An 18,645-nucleotide genomic window follows, 5' to 3' on the forward strand; every position below is an offset into this window, starting at 1 on the left:
GTTCAATACGGACCAACAACATGAAATTCATAACCCTTGATGATGTAGCTTACCAGGCAAAACAGAAAGCCTTTCAATATCTAGGCCTAAAATAAAGCAATAAAAGCAATAAAAGGAAATATCGGATTTCACCCCAAACCATTAAAAATCAAAACAAAACCAACAAAATATGGTTAAGAGACAAAATTAAATTCTCGTATAGGAAGAGATCTTTTTTGAGTCAGAAATTATATGACGCTCACCTCGCAGCGACTAAACTACTTTCAAACGCACAGTGGACAGTTTTCTATCACCAAGTAGAAAACAAATTATTCCACGAACTCGCCAGGAAACAGTCAAATTTGGAGAAAAAATTCAACAGGCTAAAAAACTCCCAACTACATAACAATCAAACTAGAAACTCCAACAGAAACACGTTCGATTGTACGCAGTTTCATCCAGCTGTTGTAAATCTATCAAACATGCCCATAAGTGAAATTGAACACTTACCTTTAGCCAAAGGACCGAAACACAACTGGCCCAATTTGAACAGCCTCAACATAGCCACCAGTAGAACAGCCTCAACATAGCCACCAGTATGATTACAGAATCAGAGCTAGCCATTAACAAAATGCCGGAAGATACGCAAAATGAGGTTAGAACCGATGTTAAAAGGAAACTGAGCAACATCCTCTCCAATTTAACCAACCCCGCAAATGACCTCATAATGGAGAAAAATAACTGAACAAAAGCGCATATACGCCTTCAAAAAGAAAATTAAAGACAACGAACTCATCGTAACCAAAGCTGACAAAGGCAGTGCAACAGTAATCATGGATAAATAAGAATATATTGAAAAAATAAAAATCTTCTTCACAGACAGCTCATTTTCCATAATCAAAAAAGACCCCACCCAAAAAATTCAAAAACTACTTAAACTCTTAAAAACACTTCATTTTTATTTACTGAACAGAAAAAATCCATACTCATACATATGAACCCAGGTCTCCCCACTGCTAAAGCTCTCCCCAAAATACACAAAGCCGGAGTTCCCATTCGCTCAATTATCAACTATAGACCAATCCCCTTATACAAAATATCACAATTCATCCAAAGTTTCTTAAAGGAGAACACAACACAAAAATCAAGTTGCCTCAGAATCAAAGAGTGTATTGGACAGTGTTCAACTATATATTTGCTTTTGCTATGCGCCGCTCCGCAAGCCGGAGAACTAAGGAAACACAAGTAGCTGTGATGTCACTGCGCTGTAAGCGCTGAGCGAGCCATCCAGTTGATTATTGCAGTACATGCTCAGCCGCTCTTCCGTTTACTTGAAGTGTTGTTTATTATAATAATGCGGTGACTGTTTGTCGAAATGCCTTCCTGTAGTGTGTACGGTTGTAACAACGAGTAGAAACCGAAAGTGTATAGAGAAAGAAATACATTTCTATAGGTTTCCAAATCGAAGTAAGTCGCCTCGAAGGTTTAGCAGTTAGGTACAATTTTGCAAGAGGTAACACTTTTCTTCCAGTAAAAGAGCTACTGTGTGCTCAGTGCATTTCAAAAATACAGACTATGATGAAATGCAACTTTTGAAAATGAAGGTGATGGCTACGGAAAAGCTGCAGGGTCCTAAATTGAAGCCAGGGTCTATTCCTTCAATAAGATGTCTGGCGTCGACAGATGGAGATAATTCTCAGGCAGGAATGCTAATTCATACGGAAGCCGCTTCACAAAATGCACTGTGGGAGTACTCGTCAGAAACTAAAAAGAGCAGGACGGAAAGGTACAAGGCTAAAAGACGAAGGGAGTTTGTTGACACAGTATTAAACGAAAGTGATAACGATAATGATGTACACGGCGTTCAGAATGATATGAGTGAAAATACTTCACCAGACAGACACGAATGTAGTATAGAAATACAGTGTGAGTTAGGAAGTGAAATAGCTAGAAAATACTTCGATGTTGCAACTTCCGGCACAGCCTTCAACAGTGATGTACTGGGAGAACCGTTGTTGAATGACAGTTTCTATGAACCAGATGAAAGAGACAGTGAAAGTTATATTAGTGATACTGATAATGAACACACTCAGGACGATGTACATATTACAGGTTCATATCTCTTTGTAGCGGGGACAAGTTTGCTCACACTCTTTGAAATTTGTTATATTTGTAAAAGTAAAGTGAAAAACATTTCACATTATATTAAAGGGGCTATGTTGTGCGTAAAATCACTTTGGGATTGTGGTAATAAAGTCCGTTGGTATTCTCAACCTATGGAAGGAAAGAAACCGCAAGCAAATGTCCTAAATATCATCAGCATTATTGTTGTCAGGCATTCTGTTTGTACCTTTTCGGTCATTCTACTAGTCTATTAACTTACATATGATGTCACGAACTGTATATGATAGAATTATTCATAGAGTAACTGGTCCGATAGTGGAGGGTGCTTGGGATCAAGAAAGGACTAATGTTATTGATTGTTTGAAAAGCAGTGCCAAACCCATTTGGTTAGCCGGAGATGGCCAGTACGATTCTCCCGGCTATTCAGCCAAATATTTAGTGTATTCACTAATGGATATAAATATAGGCTGCATAGCTCATTTGGAACTTCTTCAGAGAGTGATGGTGAAAGTTGATCTCGAAAGGGCTGCGTGTGAAATCGCGATGAGGAAGATTGTACAGGAAGAAAATTGTAATATAAAACTTTTCCTTTCCGATAGACACAAAGGAGTAAGGTATTTACTGAGAACGCAGTATCCTGGTATTGAACACCAATTTGATGTTTGGCACATATCAAAAAGTCTACTGAAAAAGATGAAAGCTCTCGATAAAAGTCAAGTGTGGAAGGCCAGTATAAATAATCATTTATGGTGGGCAGCACAAACATGTAATGGAAACAGTTCTGTGTTAATCGATAAATTTACGTCAATTTCGCACCGTGTAAAAAATGAGCAAAAGTGGTTAGAAAACGGTGAGTGGAAATCCTGTGAGCACGATACATTAATGGAGGAGGAAGAGAGAAAGAAAATGTGGATTAAAGGAAATTCAAATTCATATGAAGCCTTGAAGAAAATAGTTTTAGACAAATCTTCTTTAAAAGATGTGGAACATATAAAATACTTCGTTCACATCGGAAGCCTAGAAAGTTATCACAACCTTCGTTTGATATATGCTCCTAAAAGAGTTCATTTCTCGTAAAGAGGCTTAAAGCTCAGGTCAGTGATTGCTGCATTGGACTATAATTGGAACATCAATAAATTGAAAGCTGGTATCAAAACTCAGTACTCAAAATCAGCAGAAGCCTGGGTGATAAAACAGAAATATGAGGCGTCAAGCGATGGATGGAAGAAGGCAATAATGAACAAAATAAATCTCTTGCAAACCTACTGTAGTAGAGCCTCACCTGAAGATCAAGCAATGGATCTGTCACTGCCTAAAAACGTTGCTCCAATACCTCGACCTTTCAATGATGACCTGATCAAGAATAACTTCTCACGATTTCACTCGCAGCAATAAATGAGGTACCATACTTCATGTCAAAATAATACATTATCTATATTTATCATACAAACAAGCTTAGGAAACTCTTACATAATTCTACTGTTTTAATTTCATTTTTTCATTTACAGCTTGAAACCCACATAGATGCCATCGGGTTCCGAAAATGTGTTCCTTATGATGTTGACAACACATGATGGTGTGACAACTCTGTTCTTTTTACCAATCGCAGTCCATGAATTTACCCACGAAGTGAACTGTTTTTAACAAATAAAACGCCAAGTTCTATTTGATGGATTTAAAGCTGTCAGTAAACGTTTCCTTGCCATGTTCTTTGTTTTTAAGCTCATGTTATGCCTTGTCATTGTCAATACTTCACGGTCTAAAATAAGCCTTGTAAACGAGGGATTTCTTGTTATACACATACATTTCTCAATTGTCACTGCTTTTACATTGTCTAATTCACAACAGCATACACTTTCTTCATCCATATCCATGATGGTACGCTCATTACATTTACACCAAATTCGCGTGCCGGCACGGCCTGTAGTGTTCAGCATATCCATGTCAAGATCGCTATCTGAATGGACATCAGCAAACGTCGTTCGTTCTGGCTCATACTGATGTGGACGAATGATATTTACATCCATTGTAAATAAAAATAAGCCCACTAACACTGGCAACAGAAGAACACGGCAGTAGCAGATGGAGTGCGGGAAAAGACTGCGAGAGTTTACTCCCAGCCTCAAGGCTGCCAGGTAGACTCTACAGCGCAGTGACGTCACGACCAGTTACTACTTCCGCACATAACTTGAGAATGTTTGGACATACAGGGACTGGATTAACGGCATTGTTATTACATTCACGTAATACATATTTGGCAATGAATAACGAAATATGTGTTTTTGTGTTGTGTTTTCCTTTAAGAAAAAATGATCAATTTTTATCCAAAAAGTCTATTAAAAACAGTTCAGAAATAGTAGAAAAACTAAACAAGTTCAGTATGCAACCTGATTACTCGATCCACTCTTTCGATATTGTAAATATGTACCCAAGCATACAAGTATCAAAATTAATTCTGATAATTAAAAACAATTTAAACAAAAACCACCACTTAAGCAAACTAGAGATACAAGACTTGCTATCACAGTATTAAAACTAATCGTCAACAATAACTTTTTCACTTTCGACAATGTCATATATCAACAGGATGGTTTGGCAATGGGATCACCGGCTCAGGCATCTTGGCAGAAATATACCTAGACTTCTTCGAATGCACCAAAATTGACAATGAATTTGAAAACATTCACTTCCGGGCCAAATATGTTGACAATGTTTCCGTAATGGACGAAAAATCAGTTAACGCTTCCACCACCCTCTTAAGACTCAACAATATTGATCCTCATATCAAATTCACACTAGAATCCAAATCAAATCAAAAAATCAACTTTCTAGATTTAACTATCACTAGAAACTCGGATTCTTGCAGTTATAAAATATTCAGAAAACCTACTCAAACAGCCTCCACCATTCGCCAAGATTCAGTGCACCCCCAGTCCCATAAACTAGCTACATACAATAACCTAGTTCATCGAGCCTTTAGCATACCTATGTCCAAGAAAGATCTAAAGAATGAACTTAACACAATCCGTGAAATTGCAAAATTCAATGGCTTCAGCAATCATTTTATAGAAAGGATAATCAATAAACACAAACATCGTCCTAAAACTACCCTCGAAAAAGAAATACCGGTAACTAAACCTCTTAACATTTTCCACCTTCACGTTCAACAATGATATTTACAAGTTAACCAATATCTTCAAGCAATAGGGTGTTAAAATAGCCTTCAGAACCAACAGTAAAAACATGAACGTTTTACACAATACTTCACATATCAACAAGACCAGCAGTTTTTAAAAATCAGGAGTTTATAGGATCAAATGCAATACCTGTAAAAAATCCTACATTGGGCAAACCGGAAGAAATTTCAATATAAGATACCATGAGCACACTAACGCAATAAAATACAATACGTTTTCAGCTATCGGCCAACACATGCAAGATTATAACCATAATTTTACCAATATCGAACAGGACATGGATATCCTTGAATTAGCAAACAAGGGCCCTTTACTCAACATAATGGAAAATTACTACATACACCTAGACCTATATTTTAACGCTAATTACAATCTTAATGAAATCTCAGAGAAACCCATCATACTTTTCAATTTATTTATCACTTTTCTCAGGAACAATAATGCAGCCAACCAGAACTCAATCCTAAGTTTAATTAAAGATACTTTTCCGATACAATTACCCTTTCTCCCGCACCCTTCAGCTCCACCTTGCCCCCACCCCCCTTCCAACCCCCCCTCCAATCCCATCCCAAGCCACCTCCACTCTACCTAACCTGCATGCGTCTGCGCCTACCCTCCTCCCCGCCCATATTTCTCTTCCCGCCACCATTCGCACACTATCAGCTAAACTACACACACCGCAGTGCGAGGTAAGTGTCCTTTCACTTTATGGTAATCTTTTTCTCTTTCCGCGTACTTTGCTTTTCTGGCTTTCTCAAATTTAATAGGTCCAATTTGGTTTCCGCTATGAACTGAGAATTCCACCAATCGATATCTCCATGCACATTATCTACTTTCTTCTTAACAAGAATTCAAAATAGCTTCACATTCTGCACAACTCCAACAGTCAACAGTGCAGCCCATCAACACGGCTTGGTTACTTAATACACCAACTACCAAATTCTCTGCTTAAGCTGATACAGTGTAAAGTCGATTCTGCATCTAGAGAGTATCACATTTTACTACCCAGACATTGTACATACTTGTATATTTTTATGTGTGTCATTTTACACTGTGTTCAGTATTACCAGGACCTACTGAATTCCATGAGTGTATAAATTTTTATAACACAGAGCACCTTGTTTGTACTTTTATTCCAGACTTCTTAGTATGTATTATTTACTCGTATTAATTATTACTCACCTGCATCACACGTAATATCTCCCATTTTCATTTGCAACATTTCAATCACACTTCATATTGTAAATTGTATATCTATAAGATTCTTACCGTTAAAAAACATGTTTTAGGATTTTGCCATACATTGTGTATGTTTTAATATGGCTGATGATGACCCCGAGGAGGGTTGAAACTAGTCCCATGTAATGTAAATATTGTAAATACATCTTAGTATTGAATAGGTGGAAATCTCTACTGTGTTATTATCTCATATGTTATTCTCAGTTCAGTACGGACCAACAACATGAAATTCATAATCCTTGATAGAAATAACTTACCGAGGGAGATGTGCAATAAATTTCCAATTTCTTTGCACTCATTTAAGAAAAGTCTACAAAAACAACAGATAGGGAATCTGCCACCTGGGCGGCTGCCCTAAATGCAGATCAGTAGTGATTGATTTGAACTGATAATCCCACCCCAGATTCTGCCTTCCTCTTTTGACACCTGTTAAATTAAACTGAATCATTTCCTACCTCTTCCTCGTTATTTCCCCTTAACCGAACGTTAGTAACTCTAACACATCCAGATGCAGCTTCTTTTCTGATTCAGCCTGTTCTACTATCATTCTTCTCTAAGCCCCATTAATATCAATAGTTCTCCAGTGAATTCCATTTTGTTTGCCAAGTTGTTTCCAAGGAGTCTCTGGCCTCTTAGATGATATTGGGATACTTGGACCAGAATCTCTTAAAAAGGAAGTGGAAGAGTGAATAAATGAACTGGTCCTCAGTAGGCCCAAACGACAAGAAGAAGAAGAAGAAGAATAAGAAGAACTGTAATTGACTATATGTTTTAAAGTAAAGGAGGATTGACATGATAGGATTTAATTTCAAATCTCATAAAGACAAATACCCTATTATGCATGAAAATATATATATATATATATATATATATGGAGCCTCCGTGGCTCAGACGGCAGCGCGTCGGCCTCTCACCGCTGGATAGCGTGGTTCAAATCCTGGTCACTCCATGTGAGATTTGTGCTGGACAAAGCAGTGGCGGGACAGGTTTTTCTCCGGGTACTCCGGTTTTCCCTGTCATCTTTCATTCCAGCAACACTCCATTCTCATTTCATAGCATCTATCATTCATTAATAAATCACTTTGGGAGTGGCGACCCCATTGTACTAACAGCCTATATCTGCTTCATTCATTACATCCCTGACCCGGTAAATGACTGGAAAACAGGTTGTAGGTTTTCATTTTAATTTTTATATATATATTTTTTTCAGATATACTCTCGTACGTACACTGAGCTATATATAAGAAAGTATGTCAGGCTAAATGAAGTCTCTGAACTTGATCCATGCAACTGCCTCCTGTTATGTTTCTTCCAGCTTATGTAGTCTTCCGGGAGGTTTTTTTAATGATTTGAAACATTGTCTGGACTGTGCCACAGTGTAACAGATTGCAATTTGCCAAATCCCTCTTGGTATAATTGCACATTCTCCAGGTTTTCATCATTCTAGCTGAGTATAGGGCCAGCTAAACCAAAATGACAATAATTTACACCCAGTGTTCTGCTGTCTAGCTATTGCCAGCAATATTCTTTGACTTTGTTCGAATTACCTCATCACTCATCGATTCATGCAGGCTTGTATTGTTCCTGATTGTTTAAATAGAATACTATTTGTCAACATATATTAATTGGAGGCTTTCCAATATAGGTTGCATATTTGTCTTAAGTAGCCATGCTTATATTATATTATATTATATTATATTATATTATATTATATTATATTATATTATATTATATTATATTATATTATATTATGGTTTTCCATTCATTTCAAGTTGTATGCTCTAGACATTGAAGAAGACTTAAGACGAAATGTTGTTTTTTATCATGCCATTTTGTATACTCTTATATTGCAGAAGGAAATTTGCGCATGGGCCTGGGAACTGTTGACTGAAGTGTTCAAACTGCCTAGTGAACGCCTGTATGTAACATATTTTGGTGGTGACAAGTCTGCTGGTTTGGAACCAGATGAAGAATGCAGACAGATATGGATCAATTTGGGGTATGTATTTGGTAGGACATGTGGCACGGGATCCTAAATAAACAATTGCAAGACCCTAAGTGAATAATTCAAAATCTATAAACTAAGAGATGCAATCTGTATTTAGAGAATGATGAATGGGCTGAATGGCTCTCACAGTGTAGCGCTGGTCTTCTGAGCTCAAGTTGGTGGGTTCAGTTCTAGTTCAGTCTGGAGGTATTTGCCAGCCTCATGTCGGTTCTACTAGCATGCAGAAGAAATCCTGCGGCACAAAATTCTGGCACCTTGCCATCATTATGTGTCATAGCCAGGTGGTGGGACTTGCCCGTGCTGTTACATAAGTAGAGGTTCATCATGCATGTTTATGTTGTGGTCTGCATCTCTTAATCTATGTACAGTAGAAGTCTGCTGTAGTGTGTATGGCATATAACGAGAACTCCGTCATAGCGACAATTTCTTTCTGTCCCTTCAAAATTCCTATATTAAACTGTGTCGTCCTTCAGTTACAGCGAGAGCCCTATCACTGACGCATCCGTTATTACGAGCGATTAAGCGCGAGCGGTTTTTTCCGTTCCCGATATTTATGCACCCCAGCGATTATACTGCATGCGATCGATTACCTTCGGTATTGTTTCCTTGCTATATCCACTAGCGAGTTCTCTCGTTGACATTCGAAGGCAATGTCGGAGTCGATTAGTAATACCGGTCGACTGCTGTTCCGTAAAGAAAATTCAAAATGAAAGATAACATATTTTCGTAATAAGTGCGTAAGTAACGTGTCCGATAACGGTTGTTAACTCATTAAAAGTAAAGGCTGACTAAACGACCGCTTAATTTTGAGGCTAAATACTGCAGTTAAGAATGGGATGCACCTCGAGATAAGGCAGAGTGCACAATTGATTTCAGAGCTTAGTTCATATTTTTCTCATGTCTGGTTAAATTACAGAAAAGCTATTATGATAATTTATAGCGAGAAGGTTATAGTTTATCTACTGACACTTGAAGTGTGTTTTCATCATACGTATAGTACGGTAAGTTAGGGTGGGTGACGCTATTTGAATAAGAAAACTGAGACGTTTGCCACAAAATGCAATCGATCATCTTCGGTACGGTATAGTTTTCTCAATATGTGCATTTGCGAGCTCTCTCGTCGACATTCGAAGGCGATATTGGAGTCGATTAGTAATACTCGTCAACTGCTGTTCTCTAAAGAAAATTCTAAATGAAAGAGGATAACACGTTTTCGTAAGAATAACGTGGCCAATAGCAGTTGTTAACTCGTTAAAAATAAAGACTGAAGTAAACGATCTCTTAATTTTAATGTTACATACGGAAAATAAGTAAGAATGTGATATACCTCAAGATATGACAGAGTACATCACTGATTTCAGAGGATAGTTCATATCTTCTCGCGTCTAGAAAATTTCAGAAAGGCTATTTACATGCAAGTTTTTAGCAAGGAGGTTATCATTTCTCTACATGTGTTTCAAATATGTTTTCATGATACATATACGGTTAGGTTAGGTGATGCCGTTTGAAGAAAACTTGAGTGTTTGCTACAGAAACCTCTGGAGTGATACTGTATTTCTCCGAATCCAAGACGACTTTTTTTTTTCTTCTCAGTATGTCATGCGAAAACTCATGGGTTGTCTTGTATTTGCGGCCTAACAATAAGTTAATGGATACCCTGGCAACTATTGCGGTAACTACGCTGGTTCTCGCGCGTGCGCGCACACACACACACAAAACTCGTTGACAAACGACCGCGTCTTCATTATCCATCGCTAGCCGCGACAACCGGTTGTACAGTGCCTGTGTGTAATGTCGGTGGATCTCGGGAAATAGTAAACTGAGAACGACGTTCTATTAGCCTCTACACAAACATTTCTCAAATCTGCAGAATGGCATCAAAACATGCGAGCCTTCGAATTCTTAGAAAGGCCGGCTTCTCAGTGGCACAGTTATAACGCGTCTATTGTACTTCAGTTAAATTGAAATAATAAATAAGGTAGTTCAACCTATTCAATACAAGTAAATACGAAATGTAGTGTTACATTCCTATTTAATTATAAGTGGAATCGGTACCGGTTTCGACCCCAATCAAGGTCATCATCAGCCGAATAAAATGAAAGAAACAATGCATAGGTAAGAAAGAAAGAAAATAAAAGATCAAACAGTTGAAAAGGCAATGTAAAATAACAGGGATAGGCACTGTAAAATTCAGAAGAAGTAGAAGGTAAGTCACTGAAAAGAAGCAAGGCACAATCTTCTGAGCAGCAACATAGCACACGTAAAGTGCAACATCGTCTCATAATGTTTACAAGAAGCGGAGAACAGTTAGATGAGTCAACTTGCATACACTATTAGGCGCGAAGTCATAACACAATCCAACAAATAAGATGATCCAAAATCGTGCACAAGCCGAAGACGAGTAGCTCAGTTGATGTAAATTGGCAGCTCCCGAAGATCAGCGCGACGTATTCAACGTCAAGCACTGTGCTCTCAAACGCCGACGGAACTTGATGAATAGATTAATGATCCAGTACTTGCTTTGGTCGTGGAAATGTACATATACATATACATGTAATACAAGTCAATATAATTGGAATATGTAACTACAGTAGAACCTCGATAATTCGAAATCGGTTAATTCAAATGCTGCGTAATTCAAACAATCTCTTGTTCCCCGAAACACGAGGTACGGCTTTCCATGTTATTTAAATTGTTTAATTCGAAATATGGATAATTCGTAATTCGAAGAACAACGTCGGTCCCAGTATTGAAATTCAGACTTTTAATTCGAAATTGTCCTTCAATTTGTTAAAAATAATACTTTACGGCGTAATTTGAATTAAAAATTCTCCGCGTCACGATAGAACGCGTCTTCTGGAACGTGTATCTTTCCACACTTTCACTTTGAGTTTGGTGTGTCTACAGCGTGCTTCAGAGTTGCCAAGTTCTAGTGAAATCATAGTTCTTTTGTATTCTTCTAGTTACTCATTTTATTTAGTTTTAGTGTGCAGTTATAAACTTCGAAGTTGTTATATTTTATTAATACTGTGTTTTAGTTTATTGTTACGATATTTTAGTTTAGGGCACGTGTGTTCCTTTTTTTGTGTTGCGATGGCTAAGCATCAGTATTCTTCAAAGACACTCAGCGAGAAAGTGAAAATTATAAGGGAGGTCGACAAAGGACAAAAGACGAAAACTGAAATAGCTAAAGAATTTGGAATTCCTGTGTCCACACTTTCAACATTTTTAAAAAATCGTGAGAGCATAGAAGCTCAGGAAATGCAGGGTGTAAATACATCAAAGCGAATGCGCATTCGAGGAGCTAAACACTCCGATTTGGAAGTACAATTGATCGAGTGATTTCGGCATGTTCGGGCAAACAATATCCCAGTAGATGGCGAGATTATTAAGGGGAAGGCGAATGAACTGGCGCTGAAGATGGGTCTTGAATTTCAGTGTTCGAACGGGTGGATTCAGCGTTTTAAGGAACGGCACAATATCACGTGGCAGGCAGTGTGCAGAGAAGCCGAATCAGTGAACACTAGTGATGCAGACAGTTGCGAGAAAACGTGGCTCACATAATCAATTCGTATGCACCGAACAATATCTTCAATTACATGTAATAAATATCTTCAATGCCGATGAGACTGCATTGTTTCTTTAATGCCGAGCCCAAACGGACTTATGGTTTTAAGGGAGAGAAGTGCCATGGCGGGAAATCTTACAAGGATAGTGCCACAGTCCTTCTGTGTTGCAATGCGGACGGAAGAGAGAGACTTCCTCCCCTCGTCATAGGCAAGTTCGAGAAACCGCGATGTTTTAAAGGCATCAGGCACTTTCCGTGCAAATATAAGTCTTTTATTTTACAATGCTTAGTAAAGCTAAAGGTTACACCTATTCAATATGTTATCGTAATGGTCTATTTAGAACATCACATATTTATTTAACTTATCATAAAATACATCTTTGGGACCGGTTTTGGCAGTCCACTATGCCATCATCAGCCATTGAGTTTTTTATAGCAAGGAACATTAAAAAATTTAAAAATATGCAATAGCAAGTCCTATTTTTACATGAAAAACATTAAAATTATAGCTAAATAGCATAGGCCCATTGTACTATACAAATAACATGTCTTTTTTGAAAAATACAATATTATTTAGTGCATCTAAAATTATTTTTATATATAATTGGCAAAGTCTATGATTTGGTATACCTTATGTACAATAGAATCATGTAAAATTGATAAAAGAATCTACTTTTGCCATTTAAACCACAGTTTTTAAAACAAGAAGTCCTATTTTACATGGAAATATTAAAACTTGGCTAGTTAGTATTAACCCTTTTTTTATGTTATACAAGTAACATGTCTTCTTAAAAAATATAGTATTATATGGTGCGTCTAGAATTGTTTTTTAGGTGCTTAAAAAGACTATGGTTTGATATAGTTGATACACAGGAAATTTTCTATAAAATTGATGAATGTTTCGATAAAAACCTCTGTCTTTTTTTAAACACAGTTTCTTAGTTCCTCATAATATGCGACTTGTACTGTTTTAGATAATAAATACAGGTTCTTCTTCCTTAAAACTTATTGACACAACAGTCTGTTTGACTATGTAAGGAGTAGCAGATTCTGATGTGTTTTTTCTTGAATGTTCCTTGCTATAAAAAACTCAATGGCTGATGATGGCATAGTGGATTGCCGAAACCGGTCCCAAAGATGTATTTTATGATAAGTTAAATAAATATGTGATGTTCTAAATAGACCATTACGATAACGTATTGAATAGGTGGAACCTTTAGCTTTACTAAGCATTGTAAAATCTTGAGTCAATACGGACAAAAAATGAAGTGTTTAATACCAAATATAAGTAGTCTAATAATACCTGGATGACAGGCAAAATTTTTGAGGAGTGGCTGGTATGCCTTGAGCGCAAAATGGCATGCCAGGACAGGAAAATACTTCTGTTGTTGGATCAGTGCGCTGCACACAAACATAATCTAATTTTAAAACGTACGTCTTTTTTTCTGCCGGCCAACACTATGTGCTACTTGCAGCCCCTAGACCAAGGCATAATTTCATCTGTGAAACGTGCCTACAGAAAGTGACTGGTGTGTTACCTTCTCCAGGAAGTTGCTAGAAATATTCCGGCGGGAGAAATACGCAAGTGGAACGTAATTGATGCAATGCGGAGTGTGACAGTTGCCTGGGACTCTGTTCCTTCATCGACCATCAAGAGCTGCTATGTCAAGTATGGTTTTGGTTCGTTAAATGAAGTAGAAAAAGGAGCAGAACAAGAAGACAATGACAATGAAGATAAATGGGAGGAGTTACGGCAAAAGTCCGATGTCGGTATGACTTTCTCCGAATACATCGCCATAGACCATGCAGAGACTACTTCAGAAGAGCGGGATTCCGCCATGATGATCAGCTGTGATCACGTGACGCCAGAGGGAGATGCAGCTACAGCTGATGTTGAACACGACGAAGATACGGCGCAGGCGGCAACTATTCCGTCAAAGAATGATGTACTTGCCGCTCTCGCAGTGTTGGATTCAGTGATAAGTGCTAGTGATGCCGACGACGCAACAATTAAGGCTATGACCCATATGAAGCAGTTCGTAGCTAGTGTTTATAAAAAGGGATGAAACAACCTCTCATACACTCTCCCTTTAAAAGGCAATAAGCCTCATGTGTGACAAAAAAGCCCTATTGGATCATTAAACATTTGTGAACTATTCAGGTACTGTACATAGTTATCTAATATTCTTCATATTTGTTTAAAATGTATGTCTGGGTTTTTAATGTTTGTTTTGTTGGTGCCATGTGTTTCCCATATATGTCTGGGTTTTTAAAGTTTGTTTTGTTGGTGTAATGTGTTTCCAATTTGGACAGTCTTGTTGCCTCCCCTGTGCAAGTGCACTTAAATCGAGTAGGTTATAACATATTTGCTTAAATTGCGTCATGGATATATACAGTAGTGCACCATCCTGAGGGGGGGTTTTTGTCATGCACCATATTGGGCAACCATTTCTAATATGTGTGTCCCATTGGGTGACCTAACAATTGCTCCAGCTATTTTCCCCTCAATCACCCATCACTCTTACAGACCATTAAACGGATGAATGCATAATAAAATTGATGCTAAGTGTCGTTGGCTAAGTTCGGTTTAAATCCTCATCGTATAACAGTTATCGCATCATAGAATTTTAGCGATGTCGTAACCTTCAATTTTCCTATCAGAATATTTGATATGGTAATCCTTGCATTGCCACGTGACACCTCTCAGGGATAATTAAATTGCATCCACGAACCATAATATTTTACGTGAGATCAACTGAGACACCTCATTTCCTCTTCAATAAATTATTATCGATACCATTCATCATCCTGAATCAATATTAGGTTTTTCAAGTCCAATCATCCGAATATAAGTGAAGAAAATAAATAAAATATTTTTTTAAATGGATTAATTCAAAATTACTTAAATCCTAATAATATTAGCCTATCTCCTAAAATAATAACATCTAAATTGGGTAATCTATAATTTATCTCTTGATTCCGGAATCATAAAAGAAAATCTACTAATAATTATCATCATCAAATATCTTCCTCTTCTCTAACAAAGAAAATAAAATTTAAGTTAACTTCAATCTGATTCAACTATTCTTCTCCATTAGTTAAGCACATCACAAAAATAAGGATAAGTTTTCTTGATTATAAAGTTGAAAGTTGTAACCGTACGTATGTACGATCCCCAAGTTTTTAGGTTAGGAAATTTTCGTATATAGTTTGTAAGGTTAAAATCATGTAATTTTGTTTATTTATAATGTATAAACGTAATATTATAAGAAGAATGTATAGTTAGGGAATATTGCATATGTTCATCATTATATTTTGTATAAATTTCTGTTTGGGTAAGAGTCTGTAAATATGGCCTAGCCGTAAGGATTGTGCAACCGGGAAAACTGCGACTATATCGGGAAGGACGGTTGAAGTCAGTTGGATGTGTTGCAACAGGTGGCTTGAAAACACGGGGTACGGCAGGTTGTATCGGTTGAAGAATTGGAGTGAATCTATGTGGACATACATGAGTGGACGGTCTATGTCACATCAATACTCGATAGCCAATGCGAGGGCTTTGTTTTGAGCGAGGTTTGTGTTGACAGAGTGACGCGGGAAGAAGTGCCGGTGTGAGCGTTGCTACCACTAAACTTTTCAGGACGCGATTACCACGTGTAGCAAGCACATATAAGTGGGTACGCGTGTGCGGCGAGTCATTCTGTTTCTGATTCTGATTCCGATTCTCATTGTGTTTCTGACTCTGATGCTGATACTGTGTGTTTCTCATTTGTACTGGTCTGCGGGAGCGACGTATTTGCGCAGTTTGCTATACGATCTGCTATTGTTGGGAGTATCTGTTACGGAGTGAACATGGTATAATCTCAACGACTTACCGGCTTTGCAGTGGACTTTCTGTAAAAGAAAGTTTTTGTTTGGAACTTGTCACCCGAGTATGCAGCTTCAGTTGGTGGAGAATTTTGCTGTTTGCTTGCCTCCGGACATGTAACGCTTTCTGTCCAGCCAGCAATTGTAAAGAATTCAAGACGACGAAGAAGTGTAAATAAGGTTAGGGATGCTGTTAGTAAAGAAGGTTGCATCCATGTGTAGAGAAATAGTCGTCGTACTTTTCTCTACCAGATTAGGATTCACGGTAACAGTGGAGTGCAGTGGGGCTCTTACCTGGAGATATGTTAAAAGTATAATGATTTTCGATTTTTAGTGATGATTTTAATGATGTGTAATTTGCCTTTGTAGACGGCAAACGAATAAATCTCGTGAAGAGATGATTTTGTTGGATAGTATTGTGTATATTAGCTCTATGTAAACGGCCAGCACTAAGTGGGTTGCATAAGTGTTTATTTTTGTTGGTGTTTGTCACATATTAGTTCTTATTCTGGGAGTAAAGTCATAGAATCAAACTTTAAGTGAGTCTTTTGTCAGTGGAGTGAAGCTGAACCTGGCATGTTACCCAAATTTAATTTCAGGGGTTATATAGCAACAGGTAAGGTTACAAAGCAAGTCTGGAGCCTGATGACCGTCGCCTTGGGAGAGGGAGTGGCTCGTTGCTCTACATAATTAAATATTCCTGCAAGTGTTTTGCAGGTGGCGCCCATTATCCTTGTTATTTACACTTATTTGAGTCAACGTTTATCTGTTCAGTATCTCAATAGCTTGCGGTAGTTACAAAGTAAATTTTCTTTCTATTGAAAAAAAAAAACAACGTAGTATCATATTTTTAGGTTGAAAATAAATCTAAGTCCCTAATCCAAATTAAACTTCATAATAAAATTGTATAGTTTGAGTCCATCAGTTCTTGTTTCTTTCTTTTATTAAAAAAAATGCTTATTTTCATCATTGTCACATCAACATTTTGTCACAATGATTCATTTTTTTTAAATATTATAACGTTAGCAATCACAAGTAAGTTCCAAATATATCGGCCCAAAAATGGCTATTTCAAATATATATTGTTCTTTAAATGAGAAATATTGGTCACCTCGACCATGTCATTTAGTTAAAATATTCAAATAACACCTTAAAACTAAATGTAGGTATCGTACAAAGAATAATTATAATCGTAGTTCAAATAGAAATTGTACCTAACATGTTTTATGGTTTAGCAATATTTAATCAGGTATCTATAATTCCGTAGGAATGCATTTGGTAACCTATTTTATTTAATTGCGGTAGAGATTTTAAATTATGGGATTGTTCTATGAATTAAATTCATTCTTGACAACATGCTTCCAATAATATTCAGTACAACGTTGATATATATTATCTATGAAGACAACAAGTTTCCCTTCTTTTATTTATTCCCTACTTGGATATTTCCTTTGAAGACAGTTTATGGTAACCCATGTATGAAATCCGCGATGTATTTCATTGTACTCGTGTACCACTAACCCAATATATCTCGCATATTTATATTTATATTTTGCCGCGTACGGCAAACATCATCATCGGCCCATAATACGCCGTATTTGCCGCCACAATTATCCATAAACATATCACAGCGAATAATTATTCATAATTCCACATTAACATGCTACTCAAATCATAATTTCTCTACGTAAACATTTATCATCATCAACATGACGGCAAATCAACCTAACACCACATTACTGTACTATAACGGTACTCTTTTGGGTTAGAATTCATATATTATGCGCATAAACACATTAGCCTAAAATGAAATGCATATATAAATCAAATAAGTTAATATGTACTCACATTTCATTGCGTCGTATCAGCAAACACATATAGGTTATTCAGAAATCAACTATCTTCTTCAAGAATATAAAATTAGGGTTACGTCACTTTAAATACGATGTTTTTGTCCCATAATGGTTAAAGATTACATTCTGAATCTCTCCTTGCTCAGTTATAAGCATTCCTATCTTATGGCATTGATTGTAACTCCTGAAGAAATACCTATTCCCACATTAATAATAATAAGTCAACAAGGACAATTTCATTGCGAAGATGGTAACGACTGTGATTTTATCACGAAGAACTACATAAAAACAACATACCAATGTTCACTATAATTATAACTACTATATTTACTGCATATTAATTTCAAGAAAATAAAGTAACTCTTTGGAACTTATCTTGCGATCACTGACGTTAGATGACTGGCTCTGGCTTCGATGTTGTCATCTGAGGATTGCGTAGAACGACTCCATCCTTCGTTATGTCACCATCAGGTTGTAGTTCTGGGACTCGGGATAGTAGAAACAGCTGGGCGGTTTCCGTCAGACAGCCGGCTCCATCTCCGATTTAGCCTCTCATCATGTTGTTGCAGTCAGTCATAAAAGAAAGAAACATTTCCAAATCGGGAGTTAATTTCACATCCATACTCTCAGGAATGTATATCAAGTTTGTATCTAAGATCAGGTTTTTAGGACAGTAATTCACGGTTAATTCTTTGTAGCAATTTAACAGTTAGAATATATCAAGTTAGCTCTCTAAAAATTTCTTTTGTTCGGATAATCAACCTATACTGCGTTATATTCAACTTGATTCCTCGTACGGTCTTGAGCCTA

The 18,645-nt window shown here is 37.1% G+C and overlaps 1 protein-coding gene across 1 annotated transcript in view; it reads left to right on the forward strand.

The window, feature by feature from the left end:
* Nucleotides 1-18,645, forward strand: part of AlaRS (alanine--tRNA ligase, cytoplasmic) — a 449,485-nt gene that overhangs the window by 63,855 nt on the left and 366,985 nt on the right. The window contains exon 4 of the mRNA XM_067150816.2: nucleotides 8,393-8,538. Coding sequence (XP_067006917.2) covers nucleotides 8,393-8,538 — 146 coding nt within the window. The remainder of the gene's footprint in view (nucleotides 1-8,392; nucleotides 8,539-18,645) is intronic.

The sequence above is a fragment of the Anabrus simplex genome, chromosome 7 (assembly GCF_040414725.1).
Source record: "Anabrus simplex isolate iqAnaSimp1 chromosome 7, ASM4041472v1, whole genome shotgun sequence".
NCBI classification, from domain to species: domain Eukaryota; kingdom Metazoa; phylum Arthropoda; class Insecta; order Orthoptera; family Tettigoniidae; genus Anabrus; species Anabrus simplex.